The sequence below is a fragment of the Entelurus aequoreus genome, linkage group LG07 (genome assembly GCF_033978785.1).
Source record: "Entelurus aequoreus isolate RoL-2023_Sb linkage group LG07, RoL_Eaeq_v1.1, whole genome shotgun sequence".
Lineage (NCBI taxonomy): Eukaryota > Metazoa > Chordata > Actinopteri > Syngnathiformes > Syngnathidae > Entelurus > Entelurus aequoreus.
The window spans coordinates 53,388,375-53,414,572 of NC_084737.1; the positions used below are offsets into that span (position 1 = coordinate 53,388,375).

Here is a 26,198-nt window from a genome sequence, read left to right on the forward strand (position 1 = left end):
TATCGTTCTAACATGAATACTAGAGTGTATACATAAAACATAAAATATCCCCGGCTGCTTGCCAACTCCACTATTTGAAAAACATTGCAGGAACAGACATGGCAAAGATGTAGTGTTAAATAAGCTCCTCCTCTTCCAAATCCTTTTCAGACATGTGTGCAATAGTGCAAATGTAACCATGTGATGTTTCTCAATGTAACTTATTTTGCATGCCTGAAACATTTAAAAAGCATAGCACATTATCACCTCGCTATAAGTGTCAGCAAGGGCGCGTGACACACCTTCTCCTGTAGACTCTCTGATTGGCCAGAAGCGCACGCACACAACAACACCCCCACTGTCCTTTACACAGTCGCTCCTGTACAGCTGACCTACATGTGAGGCCCAACAGTTTTCTTCAGTCAGCTGTGAAACTAAAGCAAAACTCAATCAGTGGACACGCACACGCACCATATTTGGTGGTGCCCACTGACAAATCTGGCGTTCGTCTGCTGGTCGAAGTCCACTGGCCCTGGATATCGACTGACCAATCAATAATGGAGTGATTGGCACACTATGAAGAAGTTCTGGCTCACTTCTAGTACAGATAGAGCAGTTTCGAATGAGAAACTTTGCTCATATTGTAAAAAATGGGTTAAAAAAATATTCAAATAAAACAAAAAACTTCATCCTGAAAAAAACTTAAAATAGTGTAAAGCAGTGTTAATAGATATGAGCCATTTCTAATGTGTGCTATTTATTCAGTAAATATAATAAATACTTGTTGTCTTTGAAAGTCACAATTTATACCTACAGCAAAGTGCAGGGTTTCACAAATGTCCTCATGTTTGTTAATTGTATCAGATGGATAGTTGTTAGACATATGGCTGATACCATTATGATTGTGGGGGGTGCATTTGTGGAAAAAATCCTCAATGGCACCTTAATCCATATTCCCTCAAAAAATTAATAAGTCTGAGAAGAACAAGAAAGTTTGATCATATTACGCCTATACTGGCTCACCTGCACTGGCTTCCTGTGCACCTAAGATGTGACTTAAAGGTTTTACAACTTACGTATAAAATACTACACGGTCTAGCTCCATCCTATCTTGCTGATTGTATTGCTGGCTGTCCAGAGTCGGGACCCGGGGTGGACCGCTCGCCTGTGCATCTGTCTCCGCTCGGGATGGTTTCCTGCTGGCCCCACTATGGACTGGACTCTCACTATTATGTTAGATCCACTATGGACTGGACTTTCACAATATTATGCTAGACCCACTCGACTAGAGGGGGGGTCACCCACATCTGCGGTCCTCTCCAAGGTTTCTCATTGTCATCCCACTGGGTTGAGTTTTCCCTTGCCCTGATGTGGGATCTGAACCGAGGATGTCGTTGTGGCTTGTGCAGCCCTTTGAGACACTTGTGATTGAGGGCTATATAAATAAACATTGATTGATTGATTGATTGATTGTACCTTTTGTTCCAGCAAGAAATCTGCGTTCAAAGAACTCCGGCTTATTAGTGATTCCCAGAGCCCAAAAAAGTCTGCGGGCTATAGAGCATTTTCTATTCGGGCTCCAGTACTCTGGAACGCCCTCCCGGTAACAGTTAGAGATGCTACCTCAGTAGAAACATTTAAGTCCCATCTTAAAACTCATTTGTGTACTCTAGCCTTTAAATACACCCCCTTTTTAGACCAGTTGATCTGCCGTTTCTTTTCTGCTCTACCCCCTCTCCATGAAGGAGAGGGGGGCAGAGAGATGATGCACTAGCTGTCCAAAGTCGGGATCCAGGATGGACCACTCATCTGTTCATCAGTTGGGTACATCTCTGCGCTGCTGACCTGTCTCCACTCAAGATAATCTCCTGCTGGCCCTACTATGGACTGGACTCTCACTATTATGTTAGATCCACTATGGACTGGACTCTCACAATATTATGCTGATCCACTCGACGTCCATTGCACCGGTCGCCCAGGGGGGGTCCACACATCTGCGGTCCCCTCCAAGGTTTCTCATTGTCATCCCATTGGGTTGAGTTTTTTCTTGCCCTGATGAGGAACCTGAGTTGTGGCTTGTGCAGCCCTTTGAGGCACTCGTGATTTAGGGATTTATAAATAAACTTTGATTGATTGATTGATTGAATAATTTTAACCCAATGTGACACCCGAGTCAAAAAGCAGCTTGTGAAAAATAAGAAAAAAAAAACAAAAAAAAACTTGCTTAGCTAACTTCAGTTATTTTTATAATCGGGGAGGAGTGTGTGTGTGTATGTGTGTGTGTGTGTGTGTGTGTGTGTGCGTGTTGGGGTGGAGTGGGGGTGGGGGTGTGAGTGAAGACCTCAGCTTACAAACACTGCGTGGTGACAGGCTGGGAGATGTTACCTTTATTAAAGAGCTGATAACGATAGCTCCAGCATTCACCATTGGGTTGTGTGGCTTATCTGGAAAAGAAATGAGAGCATGTTATCACCAATCCCCCCCCCCCCACCAGTGAGCTGCTACGATTAGAACAACTACTTCCCAACGCAACATCACTTAGAGAGAACATGTGTCACAGGTGATGTAATAGTTCACGGCAAAAAAAAAAACTGTCTGAAAATCTAAAGTGATCATTGAAGCTGTTTTACTACTACTACTACTACAACAGTAGGTAACACCGTGTTTTTGCCTCATTCCTGTGAGAATCTTGCGTGTGAATGAGCCTGGTACTATCCAGGACTAACTGCAGTGTGCTCAAATAACCACCAGGTGCCATCTTTGAGCAGATAATACTGTATCATCTCTTTCGGGCTTATCAGGTCGGAAGTGCATTCTTCACGCATTCTTCACTCACCCCTAAGAGGCAAAAAATACAGTGTTACCTACAGTATTGTACTACTACTACTGGCAATTACTGTGATTAAAGTTTGTTCACCTTCTTCGTTCAGGGACAGTTTGTTGAACCTGAATCCGCTGGGTTCTTTGCCCACAAATTGGTGGATGTGTTCGCTGCCCAGCTCGTGCACAGCGATGGCATACTCCAAGGGCTTGATGCACGACTGCAGACAGAAGGGAACCTTGGTGTCACCCACAGAGTGTCTGCACGGCATGAATATGTGAATGGAAAGACATGGGAGCTCTGAGACATGGTTGCTATATGGGCTGGATGGCGTCATTATGGATGCATGTATTTAGGAGATGCTTACCTTTGTCCATCAATGGTGCAAAGAGACACGCCCCACAGGTGAGGGCTGAATTTTGCAAGTTGAGGAATGTAATCAGCAACCTGCAAGAGGACGTTGATCTTGTATCATAATCCTATTAATAAAACGAGACATTCACCTGGGGATAGGTTGATTGGCAACACTAAATTGACCCTAGTGTGTGAATGTGAGTGTGAATGTTGTCTGTCTATCTGTGTTGGCCCTGCCATGAGGTGGCGACTTGTCCAGGGTGTACCCCGCCTTCTGCCCGAATGCAGCTGGGATAGGCTTCAGCACTCCCCGCGATCCCAAGAGGGACAAGCGGTAGAAAATGGATGGATGGAGATCCACAGCACTTTGCATATTAGAACCCTCAAGGCGTCCTTAAAATGTACTCACACATTTGACCCTAACCACAAAATGTCAACTTCTTTAAAACTGCTCATTCATCCCTTCTCTATATTTCTTCTCCTCGTCAGGGCCATAGGTAAGGTGGTTCCTATCTCAGCTGACTTTGACGAGAGGCTTGGTATACCCTGGACTGGTTGCCAACCAATTATAAAACCCAAATAAACAATCATCCACACTCACATTCATACATATGGACAATTTACAGTCTCCAATTAACGCACTGCATTTCAATTATTTTTTGGTATGCCTCCCCTGGGGGACATCTTTTTGTTCATGCCCCCAATAAATTTTAATTTATGAGAACCTGATATTTATTTATTTATTTATTTATCTATTTATTACCGGGGGAAAAAAACACTCATGCACAGGGAGAATATGTAAACTACACACAGAAATACCCAGCTGAGATTCAAACTGTCTATTTCATGCATAAAACTACTCATACATAACATATTTGTTTCTACTTTTAACGATTCAATTATTTTAAAGTTGCTACAAATTGTATTTAATCACATTACACTGAACAAAAATATAAACGCAACACTTTGTTTTTGCTCCCATTTTGCATGAGTTGAACTGAAAGATCTAATATTTTTACTATAAACACAAAAAAACTATTCCTCTCAAATATTGTTCACAAATCTGTTTAAATATGTGTTAGTGAACATTTCTTATTTGCCAAGATAATCCATCCCACCTTAAGGGTGTGGTATATCAAGATGCTGATTAAATAGCATGATTATTGCACAGGTGTGTCTTAGGGTGCCCACAATAAAAGGACACGCTAAAATGTGCAGGTCTTGCAAGTTTTGAGGGAGCATGCAGTCGGCATGCTGACTGCAGGAATGTCTACCAGAGCTGTTGCCTGTGAATTGAATATTCATTTCTCTACCATAAGCCGTGTCTAAAGACGTTTCAGGGAATCTGGCAGTACATCCAACCGGCCTTACAACTGCAGACCGCATGTAACCTCACCAGCCCAGGACCACTAAATCCAGCAGGTGCATCTCTATGATCGTCTGAGACCAGCCACCCGGACAGCTGCTGCAAACCGAACCTTTGGTTTGCATAACCAAAGAATTTCTGCACAAACTGTGAGAAACCGTCTCAGGGAAGCTCATCTGCATGCTCGTCATCCTCATCAGGGTGGGCAAATGCTCACATTTGAAGGCATCTGGCACGTTGCAGAGGTGTTCTCTTAATGGATGAATCCCTGTTTTCACTGTTCAGGGCAGATGGCAGACAGCGTGTGTGGCGTCCTGTGGGAGAGCAGTTTGCTGATGTCAACGTTGTGAATCGGGTGGCCCATGATGGGGGTGGGGTTATGGTATGGGCAGGTGTATGTTATGGACAACGAACACAAGTGTATTTTATTGATAGCATTTTGAATGCACAAAGACACCGTGACGAGATGGTGAGGCCCATTGTAGTGCCATTCACACAAGACCATCACCTCATGTTGCAGCATCACAATGCACTTCCCCAGGTTGCAAGGATCTGTACACAATTCCTGGAAGCTGAAAACATCCCAGTTCTTACATGACCAGCATACTCACCAGACATGTCAGCCATTGAGCGTGTTTGGGATGCTGGGGATCGGCGTATACGACGTGTTCCAGTTCCTACCAATACCGAGCAACTTCTAAAGCAAAACTGCACATTTCAGAGTGGCCTTTTATTGTGGGCAGCCCAAGGCACACCTGTGCAATAATCATGCTGTTTAATCAGCATCTTGATATGCCACACCTGTGAGGTGGGATGGATTATCTTGGCAAAGAAGAAATGCTCACTAAAACAGATTTAGACAGATTTGTGAACACTACTTGAGAGGAATAAGTATTTTGTGTGTATAGTAAACATTTCACATCTTTGAGTTCAACTCATGAAAAATGGGGGCAAAAACAAAAGTGTTACGTTTATATTTTTGTTCAGTATAAATATGAATTATATTTTGTTTTTACATTTAAATTGAAAAAATAAAATTATTTCTACAAAATACATTTCAAGGAGTATTTTATTAGTATTACTACAGTATTATTATTATTATTATTATTCTGCGTTATTATTTTTTTCTACAACGACAGATAAAAAAAATTAAAATACAATTACGCTCAAACCAAAAACAAGAAAACGCCAGGTCCCCAAAAAGTTTGTTTCCACATAAAACATAATATTCATTATATTTGGGGGATTTTTACTTAAATTCATTCAAACAAACTAAAATTATTGGAAAAAAAACTAGTTGGCACAAAATCCTCAGAATAACTTAGGTACACCTGCACTTTAGGGAGCCTTGTACCTGCCTATACAAACTACATAATGCTCAGTTTAAATGGCAGGTAAACCATTCAGGGTATACCCCTCACCATAAGTCAAGGATAGGCTCCAGCTTTGGCATGACCCTGAACAGGAGAAGTTGTGGAATAAATGGATAGCTTGCACTAGTTTAGAGCAGCGCTGCACTATACAATATAATATTTGTACATTTTATACAACTACAGGACTAAACATTGTTTTCTCATTGCTACCCCGACTGTCTCTCTCGGTCTTAACCCAACACTAAGGGCCTGATTTACTAAGATCCAAATACCACGTGCTAAACATCGAGTGTAAACAATATAATTGTGTGTACTATTGGTGGGTGAGTTGCCTGTGATCTACTAACACTGTGTATACAATTGAAAATTGGAGGAATGACCGCTTTATTAAAATTAGGTTTTTGTGTGTACTACGTGACTTTTGCCACGAAGACACTCGATCATTTTCCGCACATTTATATTATCATGCTCCTCTTACCTGTGGGATTTTTGCTATGTTTCAAACAATCAGGACACATCAACCAATTTTAATGGGCATTTTAGAAGCAGTCATGCAGTGCATCTACATTGACACATTTTTGTTCTTTTTTTTTACCATTGAAGGTGCAAGGGTGGGAGACTGCACTACTGTGCTTAACACACAAACATGCATACTTCAAGAGTTGTTTTCATATAGGAGCTATATTAATAATATATATTCCATGTGAAAAAAACCAAACGCTATTAAAAAAACACTAAAAGACGCCAAAACGCATCATTCATTTTAATCACACTTTAAAGGGGAACAGCATTATATTTGGATTTTTGCCTATTGTTCACAATCATTATGAAAGGCATGATGACAGATGTTTTTTAAATATTTTTTATGCATTCTAACTTGTACATTAAAGTAAATAAGTAGGAGCCAATAGGAGCTATTTCGCCAATAAAATCCCTTAATTACCATTCAAAAAGTACCACTAATACTCCATTGCCATTTTGTAATTCGAATATTAACCAAGGTTAATTAGTGACATTGTTATTATAAGCGTTAACGCAAACTAACTACTTTTGATCACATTTATTCAATATCTAGAATTGTCATGTAATGATTGTGAACAATAGGCAACATTGCAAAAAAAGTCCAGTTCCCCTTTAAGTCACCCAGCATGACGTATTAAATTATAAAATAATTCTGCTGAATGGACGATATGACAAATATTTTTTATTTATGTCAGTCCAAATATGTTGACATGCACACGTAGTACGGAGGACTCTCGTCTGTCCACCGTCTGTGTGTGCAGTGGCAGGACTGTTCCGGCGGCCGTGTGTGTAACTTTCAATTTGCATGTACTTTTCAGACATGCTAAATAAAGGCGCTAATTCAGGTGCCACAATCACTTTACAGTTAAGTCTTCTCCTCCCAGTATTGTGGGCGTTCTGATATATGTTGCATATTAATGTCTTCATTAACAGAGATGCTAAATGGATTGCATGTCTTATTCTGCTCACTTAACAGACGCAATCCACTTTTAATAGATCAACTGGAGCTCTCCCTTATCCTACACTCACTCTTCTGTCAATGCTACCGGACTGCAACAAAACCCACATTGTGGAAAACTGCAACCATCATCCCAGTGCCGAAGAAAACCAGACCCACAGAACTCAACCATTACCGCCCCACAGCCCTCACATCCATAATTAGGAAGTGCCTGGAGAAACTGCTGCTCTACATCATCCTTCCGGTTGTCACCCCACACCTGGACCCCCTCCAATTTACCTACAAGGCTAGGAGGGGCACAGAGGATGCTGTGGCCTGCCTGCTGCATCTCCTCCTCCAGCATCTCGACTCCCCAGGCAACTTCGCCAGGATCCTCTTTGTGGACTTTAGCGCCGCCTTCAACTCCCTACAGAAGCATCTACTGATCCGGAAACTACACCATCTCAACATCCCCCCTCAGCTGATCCACCTCACCCACAACTTCCTCACCGACCGACTGCAAACAGTAAGGGTGGGCTCAACCACATCCCCGGTGCTTACCATCAACACCGGGGTCCCACAGGGATGTGTGTTGAGCCCTTTCCTGTACACACTCTACACCAATGACTGCTGCAGCATCTCACCCACCACAACATACTTAAAATACTCAGATGACTGAGCCATTCTCGCACTCCTCTCCAACAGTCAATCCATCCTGGACTATCATAACACAGTCAAACATTTCACAGAGTCATGCACAGCCACTTATCTTGAAATCAATGTCAATAAAACTAAATTAAATATGGTTCAACCCCCCATGACCCCATCACCCCACCATCATAAACACACAAACAGTTGAAACAGTTGAAATACCTGGGAGTAACCTTAGACAATAAACTCCCCTTTGATCAGCACACCACGGACATTCAAAAAAGAAGTAAACAAAGACTGTCAGCCATCCGTAAACATACAGGACTATACGTTGCACCTCACCTCCTGTTATTACTGTACCAAAGCATTGTTCAACCCATCCTTCTGTACTGTTCCACATGTTTCTTCACAATGCTTTCTGTAACCAATCGGACCAAAGTAACACACATTACAAACACAGCAGCTAAAATCATCGGCCTACCCACACCCAACATCTCAGATCCAAACCACAGGTCCATCATTCGACTGGCAAACACAATAGTCCAGGATATCACTCACCCACTACACCAATATATCATCCCACTACCATCAGGGCGCAGGTACAGAACCATCAAATTCCGGAGGGCCCGCTTCGGGAAAAGCCTTATCCCTGCAGTTACAGCCGCCCTAAACAGCAGGCCCGGCCGACCTGTCTGACAAGCCTGTAAATGTGTTGGTCATGTATGATGTCCATCCATCCATCCATCTTCTTCCGCTTATCCGAGGTCGGGTCGCGGGGGCAGCAGCTTAAGCAGGGAAGCCCAGACTTCCCTCTCCCCAGCCACTTCGTCCAGCTCCTCCCGGGGGATCCCGAGGCGTTCCCAGTCTTCCCAACGTGTCCTGGGTCTTCCCCGTGGCCTCCTACCGGTCGGACGTGCCCTAAACACCTCCCTAGGGAGGCGTTCAGGTGGCATCCTGACCAGATGCCCGAACCACCTCATCTGGCTCCTCTCGATGTGGAGGAGCAGCGGCTTTACTTTGAGCTCCCCCCGGATGGCAGAGCTTCACACCCTATCTCTAAGGGAGAGACCCGCCACCCGGCGGAGGAAACTCATTTCGGCCGCTTGTACCCGTGATCTTGTCCTTTCGGTCATAACCCAAAGCTCATGACCATAGGTGAGGATGGGAACGTAGATCGACCGGTAAATTGAGAGCTTTGCCTTCCGGCTCAGCTCCTTCTTCACCACAACGGATCGATACAGCGTCCGGATTACTGAAGACGCCGCACCGATCCGCCTGTCGATCTCACGATCCACTCTTCCCTCACTCGTGAACAAGACTCCGAGGTACTTGAACTCCTCCACTTGGGGCAGGGTCTCTTCCGCAACCCCTTAGATGGCACTCCACCCTTTTCCGGGCGAGAACCATGGATTCGGACTTGGAGGTGCTGATTCTCATCCCAGTCGCTTGACACTCAGCTGCGAACCGATCCAGCGAGAGCTGAAGATCCTGGCCAGATGAAGCCATCAGGACCACATCATCTGCAAAAAGCAGAGACCTAATCCTGCAGCCACCAAACCAGATCCCCTCAACGCCTTGACTGCGACTAGAAATTCTGTCCATAAAAGTTATGAACAGAATCGGTCTTTTTGCTATTTTTGTCCGTAATGTTTATTGTCTAAATGTACGGTCAGTGAAAATAAATTTCCCCACAAGGACCAATACATCTAAATCTAAATCTAACTTTGCGTGTGCTATCAAGTTTGCACGTGTTTTAGTACACACAAACCTATGGTAAATCAGGCGCTAAGTCTCACTTCTTTCTGTACTTCCCTCTTAGGGAGTTATTTCTTTCCCTCTGTCACCAAAGTGCTTGCTTGTACGAGGTTTTTAGCTGATTGTCTTTTCAATTAGGCACACGTTTCTCGACCTGCTCCATTATGAACGTTCTTGGAGATACCTTTCTGTAATGAATTGGTTGTGTTTAAATAACAGTTTACCAAACTCCTTCATTGTTCTGTATGAGCATCTTTCACTTACTTGTCCTCCATCCTGCTGTTGAGCATTCTCACACATCTCATTGATTTTCTGAGTGAACACGTCAAAGTCTGGGATGATGAACAATTTTCGGAAGGCTTTAGTCAGCAGCATGATGTTATTACCTACACACCTGCATGACAATGACAGATAGAAGATTAAAACACAAGGTGAGTATCTAAGTGCTGCCTCCAAGAGTTCTGTGGGACTTGCAGTCACAACTTTTTTGTCTGCAGCCCTCACTAATCCGATGAGATGCTAGCGTGAGGTTGTGGATGCCAGAGGAAGAAAGTAGAGGCTTGCATTATTCATATGGGTCATTTTCTATGAAAAAAAAAAGAAAGTAACGTAGACAGCTCATACTGTAATTGAATATCTGTAGTGAGCTTTTGAGGGAAAAGAAGGCATATGTAAGAAAACATGCAATGTGTAACGTACTCAAGCATCTCCATCTGTAGGAAATATACAGTTCCAGCGTGCACTGAGCTGCTGAGCGTCTTAATGTACTGTAATGGACCGGAGCCTTTCACAGGCCTTGAGGACACTCTGTCTTCATGCTGCAACTCTGCTCGCATGCGTGCACATGAAAGTGTCTGGTGGCAGCTGTTGCCTCTAAAACGCCTGTCTCTGTCAGTCTGTGGGCTTCAAATAGAACAAGCACCTTCTCAATAGTGCCACCAAACGGCTATGAATGACTCTTGACTTTATTGTAAATTTCATTTTGTTCTCGCGCCCTGTGTGATTGACATATCTCTCCCCCTTCGACATGTGTGTGTGAGTGTGTGCATTAGTGCACATGCCGGGCGCTTTTAATACCTCCTGAAGAGCGCCTTATCCATCATGACCGGCTCGCCGAGGGAGTTAAGTGTGAATTGTCGCATCTGATGCAAACAGTCACGCAGTCGAGGGTCAGAAGTCCAAAGACCTGTTTTCCTCAAAACCTGAAGAGATAAAAATATTAACTCTTGTTAATAGGAAATAAACAAGGCACAACCCTTCAGCGTTCATGTGACGGATGTAAACATGGAACACATTTAGTATGGGAGGCCCAACCAAGCAGGCTATATGGAGCATGTCTTTCTATTTTGAAGAACACTGCACATGTATGACAACAGTCGAGGATTATTCGCTCAGTAAACACACACGGCCCAGACCTGCTGGCTCTTTTGTTCCTATAGTATGCCATCTAAGCAGGAATTTTCTTTTGAGTATGTGCAAAATTTCGCATTTGCACACCAATAATTTAGAAATAACTTCTAGCATCCGTGTTTGACTTTATGAGGAAATAAGGTCCAATATCGATGGAAATTAATCGCCATACAAGTATTTTATATTTATACTTATTTATGTTGCCATAAGACAAATGTTTTTCAATAAGATTAGTCTCACTTTGAATGTGGATTAATAGTTATTAATGAAAATTAAAAGGGCTGTTTGCAACATTTACACAGATGACAAAAGGGCGCCAACTTTCCAATGTAATTTACACAGTATATCCCTCCCTCTCACAACTTCTCGTACGTATGACATAACTACGTACGTATGTAACACATGCACACACATTACTTTTAGGTGTTGTTAACTAATGATAGCAATTTAGATAGCTGGCGTGAGCTGTCATGGAATGTATAACATAACAACAACCTAACTGCAAAATGTCTGTTGCTTCTCTTGGACTGCTTTTGTCAAACAAATGTGTTCTGTTAAACCACTAATGATAACATAAGCTAGCCGGTGGTGTTCTTGTTATATTGTTTGCTTTGAAACATTTTACTGTGAGGAAGTTGCAAACAGCACCTTTAATTATTTTTTTGCATGACTGTGAAAGAGGGAATTGTTTTTGGAATTTTGTATTTTTGCTTATCATTCACAATCATTATGTGAGATAAGAACACACACCGCTTTCTCATTTTTGTGCAGTCTAAATTGTAAAAAAAAAACGGTTAGTAGTAAGAGGCAGCAAACAATGTAGGTCATGGGATTTATCTACTGTATACCGCCTGTAAAGCACTTTAAAAAAACATGCCGCAATCTGCATATTAAGTAAACTATAGCGAATTGTTTTTTTGTCAGAGCAGTAATGCCGAGGAACTACTTTTAGTAACACACAGCCGAGATAAGCTATACTGCAGCTATGGAGCTATTGAGCCGCTGCCTCTGAGTTGGAAAAATTAATGCGAGTTTATAAAGTCATGCCTCACACTTGTATAGTAAAAGGTTGTAGACATAAGCTGAGAAGTTGAACCATTTTAATATTCAATTCAAACCCAAAGACAAGGCGAGGAAGACATGACAAGATGCTTGTTCTCTCCCAGCAATCTTCAACCTAAAATGTGAGGACTGTGATGAATTCATCATCTAAACGGGGAGCACGAGTTGAAAGATATATACTTCCCATCAGTCGGCATCCAAGTGAAAGCAGACATTGTACAGTAAGTGATTGTTTTATTATGTTCGTAATTTGTATTTCTTGTTTAGCACTAGCAATACTGCTACATGATGCTTAGTGCTTCACTAGAGCTGCATCTGCTTGTCACTCAGCTTCTAAAACTTAGAGTTCCTCCTTTGTATATTCATGCTCAAAAATATAATGATCTTGATCATCATTTGTGCAAAGTAGTCATCGTTGTCTCTCATGAAGTCTGCCATGAATAGTAGTAGTTGTATTTTGTTGACGGAAATAGCGTTCGTTGCTATGTTTTCTGTGAAATCAATGCACACAAAGAAGAATGTTTAAAATGACTAAAATACGTAAATATTACATGTTAATATGAATGTGCTGATTAATTGCATTATACATACTTACAGCAGCTACATAAAACGTTGTTTGAGTGATTTAAAGGCGTAATATATTAACCCCATTACCTGTATTGTTGTCCGCTTCTTGCTATCAGTTTTTTTTTTATTTAAATTGCGCAAAAAAAACAAAGACACGTGTTCTTGTCTCACATAGAGATTTTAAATAACTGGCAAAAATTAAAAAGTCCAGTTCCCCTTTAGAAAAAAACCCCAGTATTTTGACACAAATGCAATTTTATTTTCAGTATGTCATCCAGGAACATTTTCTAAATGTTTGACTTGGATCAACATGCATGTTATTTATTTTCTCAAAACTTGGTTACAGTTTAGTATAAAGTGCACATTTTGAACAATTGTGCAATAGTACAACAATTAACAAGGTGCTAATGTACACCAACATATAATGTACTAAACACATCCATAAACATAACTCTGAATGCACTTATGTTATGTCTGTATTTACTTTTCTTTTTACCAGTCACTAAAAGTGACAATTTGCCAGTCAGCACCCCACTTAGAGTCTCCTCACTAGTATTTGCACTGGCATTTGCATTGACCTGATCACTGACCATATAGCAACCTACGGTTTCGGGTAAGTATACACGATTAAGGTAAAGGAGCATATACGGTCTAAAGACATTGTGTGACTTACATACTTTTTCGGCATGAATTTTTTAAAATTAATCGTTAGTTTTGGTTAATTTTGGCGGCGCCAGTGGACCAAAGCTGTAGTGTTTTGCCAGAAGAAGCGCATATAGCGTCATACCGATAAAATGTCTGCTGTAATATTGGCACAAACATTACATCTCTAATGGCTGTGCTGATGTTAAATAGCAGGCACTATCAAGAAATGATCTTGGATGGCTCTACAAACATGCCACTACTACCAAGAATGTATCGGAAGCAGGTCTGAAGCAAAGAAAGACCGGTGGGAGATTTTTTCGAAGGAACTTAGGGAGTAGTAGTAAAACTATCACTTTTTATTGCTACCACGCACATTTCCGATTGCTAACATTAGCATTATAGTTCTGATTTGAGCATCAAAAGTCACTTACTAGCATAGCAAGAACACAGCCATCGGTCTGAAATGTATCGTCTTTGATCTCACGCCAGCGAGTGAAAACCAGGGCAATGTTGATCTTGACTGTCCTTTTATCCGGGTCAGCTCCGTTTTTCTTTCAAAACGTTTGGTTTCTTTGGTTGTTTTAGCCATAATAGCAGTGATTGCATGTAGGCATTCTTCTTCTTTTTGTTTTCCGACATCCATCTTTTTAACAAATGGGGAAAAGGGGAGTGACTTACGCCGTAAAACAAGTCACAAAATGTGTAGTTTTTTGTGTGGCAGGTTTCCTGCCACCCTCCTTAATATCGCTAAGTGCCAGTGAAAGTGATACAGACCCCCTCAGGCCATGACAGAGGTATCATTCAACTAGTTGTAAATCTATGTATCATCCCAAAAATATTTTATGAAGATTGAAAAGTTACTAAGCGCTGCTTTAACGTGTAAACTTTAAAAACCCAAATTTTGATGCAACAGTGATTGAAATAATATTAGTATATATAACATCAGAAGTATATGTAATAGTAACAGTATTGTGACGATCTGTCACATCAGGTCTCACATGTTGTCATGTTTTCTGAATTTTTTCCTGTTTGGCGCTCCTATAGTTTAGTTCTACTTCCTGTCTATCTCCCTTCACGCTTCTCCCCCCCATCTTTCGGTGATTGGCAGCCTGGGCACACCTGGTGGTTATTGTCATTCAGGCCTTCCTTGCCCTCTAGTTGTGGCTCGAATTTGAATTTGTGTTACATACTTTGTTAGCTGCAAGCTGTTTCCTTTACTGCTTATCCCTTGTGATATTTAAAACACTTGTCTTACCTGCACGTCGTCCTGCTGTCTACTGCATCTTGGGGTCACAACAACCACAGCGATGCGACTTTGTGACATTGTATAAGCAGTACTGATCCACGGCAAGCAAGAACCATGTTGCCCCAAAAAACTCAATAGTCAGCACTTGCAAGACACACTGAGCCATTTCATCACATTGCATGATCCTGCAGGCTTTGCCACCCAGTGAGGGCAACTGCTTGGTCATCACAACACCCAATACATTACAAAAATGTTAAGCAGTCAACAGGCATTAAAGGAAACAGTGATGAAAAAGCATTCGGATGAATTGAGACATCTTCAAAAACCAACTTAAACTGACATAACGTCTACTTTTGTTGTTATATTGTTAAGTAGAGTCAAACAAAAACTACAGTACATGGCAGGTTAAGAATAAGATGCTATATCTTGTAGCAAATATTATTACTTTTATTCGTGTGGAATATTTTTGTGTGGTTTATGTTCTAAAAATAATCTAAATAGGTCCAATGGTGATGAACTTTTAGGTATAATAAGAACAAGAAGAGTAAAAGGTATCTGAAAAATGTATGAAGTAGCAATCATTTTGTTAGTCCGCGGTGTTGAGGTGGGCGGGGTTGGGGCTGGGTTTGGTGGTAGCGGGGGTGGGGTGGGGGGTGTATATTGGAGTGTCCCGGAGGGGTTCTGGGTATTTGTTCTGTTGTGCTTATGTTGTGTTACAGTGCGGATGTTCTCCCAAAATGTATTTGTCATTCCTGTTTGGTGTGGGTTCACAGGGTGGCGCATATTTGTAACAGTGTTAAAGTTGTTTATACGTCCACCCTCAGTGTGACTTGTATGGCTGTTGCATAAAGCCGTAGATATTATGTGACTCGGTCGGCATGCAAAGGCAGTGCCTTTAAGGTTTGTTGGCGCTCTGTACTTTTCTCCCTACGTCCGTGTACACAGAGGCGTTTTATAAAGTCATACATTATACTTTTTTAAACAGATACCGATAATCTTGAAACTGATACCGATAATTTCCGATATTACATTTTAAAGCATTTATCGGCCAATAATATCGGCAGTCCGATATTATCGGACATCCCTAGTAACTGCACTTTTTAAAAAATGTTCGTTCGTTATGAGAGACATGAACTCACGTCTTTTTTTTTTTTTTTGATTATAAAGATGATAAAAAGTCGTCACCATTATAGCCTTCAAAGCTCTCTAAAACAACTTCAAAATCTTCCATCAATGTTTTGTATACACACTGCAAGTCTATATATAATGTAATAACAGACACATTCATAACAATATATTACTGTACTTTGGTCATTTTATGCATGCCGAAACTTCTTTCCTCAGCACATTTATGTCCGTTTCCATAGCAGCGCACTTTCGGCTTCCGGCAACAAATGTGTGTTCCTACTTCTGGAAACAAACACAAGTATTTTCTAATCTCGGCAGACTTTGTAACAGACAAAAAATATGACTATTTTTGGATGAATGAGGATTCGCAACTTTATCTTTTTGAAGCTGAATATACGGAGGATGAACTGCTGGTTATAGAAGCCAGCACGAACAGAGGGTGAAACGTTAGAGCAGACGGAAGCTGAGCGAGTGAGGGACTGGACACTGTAAATGTAAAACTTGGAGCCAAGCTATGCCGACATAAATGGAGTGCTTACCCAAAATCAACTTGAAAAACTTCTCCGGCCAGCTGGACCAAACAGACAACTGTCCATCGAGTGAGTCACTATAATATTAATCATGATACATGCAGCACACCATGCTTGTTATTACTACTACATACACTGTTGTGCTAGCTGTGTACAAACAAAACATGAAATGTGGGCTAATACTTTATAGATACTGTAAAATGATTGTTCATGTTTTTCAATCAGTACAGATTGGTGTCCTATCGAATTGTGTTGTGCATTACAAACTCAAAGGCATTCAGCTACTTATGCGAAAGTTAGCTTATCTCTTGCCGTAGCTAGCTTACGGCTAATGCCGTACCATGCCATCGCAAGGCGACGTGTCATTACACTAGAAAGAGAGTTCCTCAGTGTGCGCTCCTACTAAAACAATGTCGCTACAGCTTGGTTAATATACAAGTTACGGGATGTAAATTAAGTACTAGTGTTGGTTTTTGGATTCATTTTTAAAGTGATTTAGAGGCAGAATAGATTGCTCCCATTAGCTGCATTGCTAGCCACCATTAAAACAAGCCGCTTTTTACAAATTAGAATACAAAAAAAACTACTTTTGTGTTCTTGTCTCTCATAATGTTTGTGAACAATAGGAAACATTGCAAAAATAGTGCAGTTCCCCTTTGAATAAGAGTAATCACACTTGTGATTTGTGATTAATTGCAGTAAAGTATTTGCTTGAATAATTTAAATTAAATAAAAAAAGACCTCAATATTTTGACACAAAGCAACGTTATCATATGTTTTACTTAAATGCACATAATTTATTTGCTTAAAATGTTGTAAAAATGTGATCCAAAGTCCAGTTGTGGTTTATTTTGAAGAGAAATTTGCCAGCGTGCACACCTTTTGGAGTCTCCTCACTCAGCTTTACATTTGAATGAATTGTGAAGTGAATTATATTTATATTTTCTCTTGTGACTTAAAACGCTTTACAGTACATCGAGAAACCCATTATCTACATCTAAACTACATTTACACCAGTGTGGGTGACACTAAGAGCAAGAACAACGGCAGTGACCAGGATGGCGGAAGCTGGATTTGAACCGGTAACCCTCAAGGCGGCTCTACAATCTGAGCCACGCCACCCCAATTGACCTAATCACTGACCGTATAATGAAGTGTATAATGATTTGTTTACACATGAATAATGCAATATTTTTTTGTGATTAATCTCATAAATTAAAGGCCTACTGAAACTCACTACTACCGACCACGCAGTCTGATAGTTTATATATCAATGATGAAATCTTAACATTGCAACACATGCCAATACGGCCGGGTTAGATTAGTAAAGTGCTATTTTAAATTTCCTGGGAAACTTCCGCTTGAAAACGTCTAGGTATGATGACGTTTGCGTGTGACGTCAATGGTTGAAGCGGAAGTATTCGGGCACATTGTATCCAATACAAACAGCTCTGTTTTCATCGCAAAATTCCACAGTATTCTGGACATCTGTGTTGGTGAATCTTTTGCAATTTGTTTAATGAACAATGGAGACTGCAAAGAAGAAAGCTGTAGGTGGGATCGGTGTATTAGCGGCTGGCTGCAGCAACACAACCAGGAGGACTTTGAGTTGGATAGCGGACGCGCTATCCGACGCTAGCCGCCGACTGCATCAATGATCGGGTGAAGTCCTTCGTCGCGTCGTTGATCGCTGGAACGCAGGTGAGCACGGGTGTTGATGAGCAGATGAGGGCTGCCGTAGGTGGAGCGCTAATGTTTTTATCATAACTCTGACGAGGTCCCGTAGCTAAGTTAGCTTCAATGGCGTTGTTAGCAACAGCATTGCTAGGCTTCGACAGGCGGCACAGCATTAACCGTGTAGTTACAGGTCCAATGTTTGGTTCGGTGTCTCCTGATAGTAGTATTGTTGATCTGCTGTCTATCCTTCCAGGCAGGGGCTTATATATTTTGTTTCTATCTGCATTTAAGCACGATGCTATCACGTTAGCTCCGTAGCTAAAGTGCTTTACAGATGTATTGTCGTGGAGATAAAAGTCACTGTGAATGTCCATTTTGCGTTCTCGACTCTCATTTTCAAGAGGATATAGTATCCGAGGTGGTTTAAAATACAAGTCCGTGATCCACAATAGAAAAAGGAGAAAGTGTGGAATCCAATGAGCTCTTGTACCTAAGTTACGGTCAGAGCGAAAAAAGATACGTCCTGCACTGCACTCTAGTCCTTCACTCTTACGTTCCTCATCCACAAATCTTTCATCCTCGCTCAAATTAATGGGGTAATCGTCGCTTTCTTGGTCCGAATCGCTCTCGCTGCTGGTGTAAACAATGGGGAAATGTGAGGAGCCCTTCAACCTGCGACATCACGCTACTTCCGGTACAGGCAAGGCTTTTTTTATCAGCGACCAAAAGTTTCGAACTTTATCGTCGATGTTCTCTACTAAATCCTTTAAGCAAAAATATGGCAGTATCGCAAAATGATCAAGTATGACACATAGAATGGATCTGCTATCCCCGTTTAAATAAAAACATTTCCTTTCAGTAGGCCTTTAATGTGTTAATTTTAAAAAACGTAATTTAAAGGCATGAAGAAATTATATACTAAGGGCCTGATCTACTAAGATCCAAATACTTTGCGCTAAACAGTGTGTGTAAACTATAAAATTGTGTGTACTATTAGTGGGTGTGTTGCGTATGATCTACTGAGACTGCGTGTACAATTGAAAAGTGGTGCAGACCGCCTTATTTAAAAGAGGTTTTTGTGTGTACTACTGGCATTATGTGCCCTCCACATTCTTGTGCTCTCGAACCTGTAGGCCATGTTGTAAAACTAACAGCACACATCTATAATCCAGAAAAACCTTTTCTGCAAGATAGACTTGCAATTTATAGACAACAGAAACTATTTGTAGCGCTGATGCACTGTAGGGAGGCGGTGGACCATCACAACAGCTGCACATTCATGTGCCTGCAACGATCCAAACACAAGAACATGCTAATTGAAAGATGTCTTTTCATAAAGAAGATTATAAGAGTAATATATTTCTGAAATTAAAAAACTAATGGCATTAAAAAAAAAAGGCCAGCAGACATCAAAACGCATCAATTGATTTTGTTTTGATACAACCCTTAAATAATCCAGCAGCCATAAAATTATGAAATGATATTGCTGAATAGACGGTATGTCTAGTATTTTTATTTTTGGCAGTCCATCCCAGCAGGCAAAAGACATTGATACAACGTTGATTATACATACATGTCCTTTAAAACTGACTTTGAAACAAAATAGTTGTATTTGTAAATTGAGACAATCTTGGTGTCCAATGTTGGATCCATGTTGTTGGTTGGGAAATTACCAAATTTCATTGGTCAAATCAACATCACAACTTGACATTGAATAAACGTTGTCAAAAAGCATGTTGTTTCAAAGTTGTATTTGTGACGTCAAATATTGGTTGGAAAATGACCAAACTTCAATGGTCAAATCAACGTCAGAACCCAACATTGATGAAACGTCGTCAAAAAGCATGTTGGTCCAACGTTAGGTTTGAGTTGCTCATCGTCAGGACCTAATTCAAATTTCTCAACATGGTTTTAATGTCTTGTGTCTGCTGGGATATATGGTGACACACATGTGGTCCATCGTCTTGTCACTACAGCACACGCACCTCTATTATCACAACCGTGTGTGCAACTGTGTCAGTTTGCACATACTTTTCAGACGTACTAAATTAAGATGCAAAATAGCGCCCGCAGAACAGTGATCAGCCTTGATCGATCACATCGCGTGTACTGAATGATTATATTTGCATCTCCTCCCAGTATTGTACACATTTGGATGATTAGCATATATTCTGCATCTTCATGAAGACAGAGACAGTAAATACATTGTGCTCTATATTCTGTTTACTTAAGAGATGCAATCCTTTGCGCATAAGTTTAGTAAATCAGTTTTACTTGTGCTCTCAAGTTTGCATGTGTTTTAATCAGTGTTGGGACTAACGCGTTACAAACTGTAACGCCGTTACTTTCGGCGGTAAATAGTAATCTAACGCGTTATTTTTTATATTCAGTAACTCAGTTACCGTTACTACATGATGCGTTACTGTGTTATTTTACGTTATTTTTTTATGTCGTATCGGCTAGAAACTGAGAAGATCTGAGAGTGTTTTATTGGAGCGCTGCGGGAGAGGCGACAAGGAAGAGGCGCGCCGCGCGCTGTGTATTTGTATGTGTGTGTGTGTGTGTGTGGGGAGGCGTGTCTTTGTTTACTAACAAGACATGGCGAAGGCCAAACCCGAGTTTCTTAACATGGAGATATTCTCACTACTTTTCTTTTGTCGACCACAAAGAAAATAACATTTTAGTTAAATGTAGGTTGTGTCTTGGATCAAAGATCCTATCCTAGCAATTCAAATCTGCTGAAACAGCTACAAAAGCAACATGCTTCGACAAAGTTACTAAAGAGACACACTTCACCTCCTAAGCAACAGCGGCTGGATTTTAACGAGGCACTGCGCACTGAAGGTACACACACTCTGTCAATTCTCTTATATACTCTTTCATTCTAGACTTCTAGAGTGTTTGAATATCACATCACTCTAAATGTATAGACTATAAAGTTCACAAACATAAAGAGGGATGCTAGTGGGCCAGGCCAATCTGTCCTTTTCTCTAAACTAAAACTGGGGAAATGTGTAGAGTGTTCTGGGCTTCAGATATGATTTTATTTCAGAATTCCTTGAGAGAGAAAAATGCCTGGTTAAGCTTTGTGTATGTAGTGTGTGCCTTCCTTGGTTTACAGCTATGTTGTTATTATGCTGTTTGTTACTTATGTATGTTATGTTGCAGCTATTTAAAATAGTTTTGTCAATTTGTTCTGGCCTGAAACAAATTGGCCCTTTGAAACATATCTTTGTCTTTGTGTGTTGTATGTAGACCACATTGCTTAGCAGAGTTCAGTGATGCAAATGCATGTCAAGTTGATCAACACATTGTATTATTCTCCAGTGCAATAACAGTACTTAAAAAAAATTGAAAATTAAAAAATATATACACTAACGTTCACAAGTTTGGGGTCAACCAAACAATTTTGTGGAATAGCCTTCATTTCTAAGAACAAGAATAGACTGTCGAGTTTCAGATGAAAGTTCTCTTTTTCTGGCCATTTTGAGCGTTTAATTGACCCCACAAATGTGATGCTCCAGAAACTCAATTTGCTCAAAGGAAGGTCAATTTTGTAGCTTCTGTAACGAGCTAAACTGTTTTCAGATGTGTGAAAATGATTGCACAAGGGTTTTCTAATCATCAATTAGCCTTCTGAGCCAATGAGCAAACACATTGCACCATTAGAACACTGGAGTGATAGTTGCTGGAAATGGGCCTCTATACACCTATGTAGATATTGCACCAAAAACCAGACATTTGCAGCTGGAATAGTCATTTACCACATTAGCAATGTATAGAGTGTATTTCTTTAAAGTTAAGACTAGTTTGAAGTTATCTTCATTGAAAAGTACAGTGCTTTTCCTTCAAAAATAAGGACATTTCAACGTGACCCCAAACTTTTGAACGGTAGTGTATAAGTAACTAAATAGTTACTTTTCACAGTAACGCATTACTTTTTGGTGCAAGTAACTGAGTTAGTAACTGAGTTACTTTTGAAATAAGTAACTAGTAACTGTAACTAGTTACTGGTTTTCAGTAACTAACCCAACACTGGTTTTAGTACACGCAAACCATTAGTAGATGAGGCCCTATATGTTTTCACTGCACCTAAGATGTTTTCTGTTGTTGTCTTGTCTTGTCCAAACATTATGAGTCACAGATTGAAAGGGACAAACATGACTTTTTAAACAAACCTTGATCTTAAGAGATCGTTTGTGCTTAAGTTCACAGAGATCCGCTCTCTTTCTGCCTGTTACTTCAACAAACACATCAGGTCATCCGAAGAGGAGGAACAGGCCATCTGTGTTTACACACAGGTGGCGTGTGCTCCATTTAAGAAAACAAGTTACCATAGACACAGAGGTCACCAGATGTCCACCTTTACAGGATGTAACACCTAATGGGACTAATGAAGTGTGTGGATGTTGGAAACATCAGCTGGATGCTTGGAATACACAAGTGACTTGACAACATTTTTTTATAACCTTTGAACTTTTTTACCTTGTGTTATGTCATTACCATTAACTGCAATTACCTCTACCAGGAGGTTATCCATTTATGTCTGTTTGCAACATAACTAAAAAAATTGTGAGTAGATTTGGATGAAACCTTTGGATGTGAAGGAACAGTTGTTTAGATTTTGGGGCCATGGATAATTCGAAAAGTTACAGGTTACATTTTGATTAATCTTTTATGGAATTCGCTCTCTAAATGCTTTTTGAGTTAAATAATGTTTTCAGCAGGGACAAGAAGATGGTCAGAGTTGGATACTTTTACAGGCTGAATAGTTTTGCTCACCACACCTTTCAGTTTTTCATTTGGTTAAAAAAAAAAAAACCCAATAAAATCATGTTTAATTATTCTTTATCTTCACCACTGCGTGCCGCTTTGTGTTGGTATTTCACATCAAATCCAAACACTTTTCATGTTACTGTAACGTGACCTTTGACATGATTGCATAGACTGCTGCATTCAGACAGTTTAATCTTTGGCCTTTGCTTCTATCCTTTAGGGCAAAAAACGAGTCCTGTAACAAACTGTACTGATGCATATCAGAAGTTAACGTTTAAACTTATCTGGGTAAGAACACCATTGTTGTAGTACAGGAATCTGGTGTTCTATATCGCTATACTGTATTTATTTCTATTACCTAAAACAGAGGTCGGCAACCTTCAGCATACAAAGAGCCAATTGAGCCCATTTCCCCCCAAATAAAACAAACCTAGAGCCGCAAACTCTGTTCAAGTCCTAAAATGACTATTTCTGATGTTTTCTGGATATAACGAAGCAAATCACCAAATTATTTTGAACACTAGAAAAATATACACTGGTCCTTCTCTTATTAATGAATTTTAAAAAAATCAACTCCCTCCAATATTCTGAAGGCATACAACTGCGGCATATTTCATTTGACTAAAAAGGGAAAACAACAATGAAAGCAAATTAATAAAAATGCAAATACATATTTTTTTCTCTTTTTTGATCCATCCATTACTAGTTTACCGAGGGTTGACCACTAAAAACAATACGATTGCTTGGCAGCAACAGATGACGCGTTGGGGATGTGACATACATTTCGATCGACAATATATTAAAATATGTGGTAACACTTTAGTATGGGGAACATATTCACCATTAATTAGTTGCTTGTTAACATGCAAATGAGTAACGTATTGGCTGAGTCATTATTAAGTACTTATTAATGCCTTATTCCGCATGGCCTTATTATACAACCAGTAAGTCATTAACTAAGAGTCTTCCCTCAATAACCTCAGAATGATTGCTTATTAGTACTAAGTAAGGAAGTTGTTGTATACACAACACACAAATACCACTTAATTAATATGGTCTGTTCTTACATAACAAAACACACAACTACAATCACCCTAACCCTTAAGTTTTTGTTACTTAGAATATGTTCCACTAGTGTCCAAATAACTCTAAATTAAGTCTTTGTTACTTACAATATGTTCCCCATACTAAAGTGTTACCAAACATGTTTTATTTTCATATGACAAGATCCCAGAACAATCCAAAATAACAACTGTTAAATTACAATAAACTAACTCAATAAAATACAATTTAATAAATTAAGTACCGTATTTTTCGGACTATAAGTCGCATTTTTTTTCATAGTTTGGCCGGGGGTGCGACTTATACTCAGGAGCGACTTATGTGTGAAATTATTAACACATTACGGTAAAATATCAAATAATATTATTTAGCTCATTCACGTAAGAGACTAGACGTATAAGATTTCATCGGATTTAGCGAATAGGAGTGACAGATTGTTTGGTAAACGTATAGCATATTCTATACGTTATAGTTATTTGAATGACTCTTACCATAATATGTTACGTTAACATACCAGGCACGTTCTCAGTTGGTTATTTATGCGTCATATAACGTACACTTATTCAGCCTGTTGTTCTTTATTTATTTTAAATTGCCTTTCAAATGTCTATTCTTGGTGTTGGGTTTTATCAAATACATTTCCCCAAAAAATGCGACTTATACTCCAGTGCGACTTATATATGTTTTTTCCCTTCTTTATTATGCATTTTCGGCCGGTGCGACTTATACTCCGGAGCGACTTATAGTCCGAAAAATACGGTAGCCATTATTTGTTGACATTTTGTTTAAAAGCCAAAGGGAGCTACGGCGGAGGCATGGAAGAGCTGCAAGGGGCTCCAGAGCCGCGGGTTACAGAACCCTGACCTAAGAAATTCTTAAACAGCCTTTCAACGTGACTGGGGGCAGATTCCTGCACTGAGCTTCTCAATCATGCTTGAAGTTGAAGCTGTCACAAATGTCAGTGGCGTGTTTAGGAAACACAAATGGCTGCAGGAGCACACGTGCTTGTGTTCGTCCAAACATGATGATGATGATGATGTTACGTCAAAGGGACGCAATAGAAGCATATTGTGTGGTCGACTCACTGAGATGAACTGCGAGAGGGGGATCATCTCTTTGCCGTCGGTGATGGTGTAGAATAGCAAGTCTTCCATACTGGACATCAACCTACTCCTGCAAAATAAAAATGCGAAATGCAGTCACCTACAGTACAAACCCCGAAATGGTGGCAACATGCATCAGATGCTTATGCGCTTTATATCAAACTGTCCTGGATATAGTGACACAGAGAGTGCATACACAAAAACATTAAAGGCCTACTGAAACCCACTACTACCGACCACGCAGTCTGATAGTTTATATATCAATGATGAAATCTTAACATTGCAACACATGCCAATACGGCCGGGTTAACTTATAAAGTGCAATTTTAAATTTCCCGGGAAACTTCTGGTTGAAAACGTCTATGTATGATGACGTATGCGCGTGACGTCAATCGTTGAAACGGAAGTATTCGGACACATTGTATCTCAATACAAACAGCTCTGTTTTCATCGCAAAATTCCACAGTATTCTGGACATCTGTGTTGGTGAATCTTTTGCAATTTGTTTAATGAACAATGAAGACAGCAAAGAATAAAGCTGTAAGTTACAGGTGGTTTAAAATACAAATCCGTGATGCACAATAGAAAAAGGAGAAAGTGTGGAATCCAATGAGCCCTTTTACCTATGTTACGGTCAGAGCAAAAAAAGATACGTCCTGCACTGCACTCGAGTCCTTCACTCGCACGTTCCTCATCCACGAATCTTTCATCCTCGCTCAAATTAATGGGGTAATCGTCGCTTTCTCGGTCCGAATCTCTCTCGCTCCATTGTAAACAACGGGGAAATGTGAGGAGCCCTTCAACCTGCGACGTCACGCTACTTCCGGTACAGGCAAGGCTTTTTTTTACAGCGACCAAAAGTTGCGAACTTTATCGTCGATGTTCTCTACTAAATCCTTTCAGCCATAATATGGCAATATCGCGAAATGATCAAGTATGACACATAAAATGGATATGCTATCCCCGTTTAAATAAAAACATTTCATTTCAGTAGGCCTTTAATTCATTTGTGTCATTGCAAGCATGAGTCAGAATGACTCAATCATTTAAATTCCTAATAACAAAAAAAATCACATTTCGAACATGCATTTGACAGTAAATTTGCTTTATTGAACACCAAAACAAACTCTGGGGAGTTCAAGTTGTCATCATAGTGAATTGAAATGATACAATTACGCTCAACTATGTAAAAGAGCCTATAAACTCAGCCAATAATATAATTTTTTTTTAAAAA

The 26,198-nt window shown here is 40.2% G+C and overlaps 1 protein-coding gene across 1 annotated transcript in view; it reads right to left on the reverse strand.

The window, feature by feature from the left end:
• Positions 1-26,198, reverse strand: part of LOC133654001 (glutaminase kidney isoform, mitochondrial-like) — a 40,276-nt gene that overhangs the window by 13,589 nt on the left and 489 nt on the right. Inside the window, exons 2-7 of the mRNA XM_062053925.1 lie at positions 24,947-25,034; positions 10,836-10,960; positions 10,023-10,152; positions 3,168-3,247; positions 2,897-3,060; positions 2,365-2,423 (exon numbers count right to left, since the gene is read on the reverse strand). Coding sequence (XP_061909909.1) covers positions 2,365-2,423; positions 2,897-3,060; positions 3,168-3,247; positions 10,023-10,152; positions 10,836-10,960; positions 24,947-25,034 — 646 coding nt within the window. The remainder of the gene's footprint in view (positions 1-2,364; positions 2,424-2,896; positions 3,061-3,167; positions 3,248-10,022; positions 10,153-10,835; positions 10,961-24,946; positions 25,035-26,198) is intronic.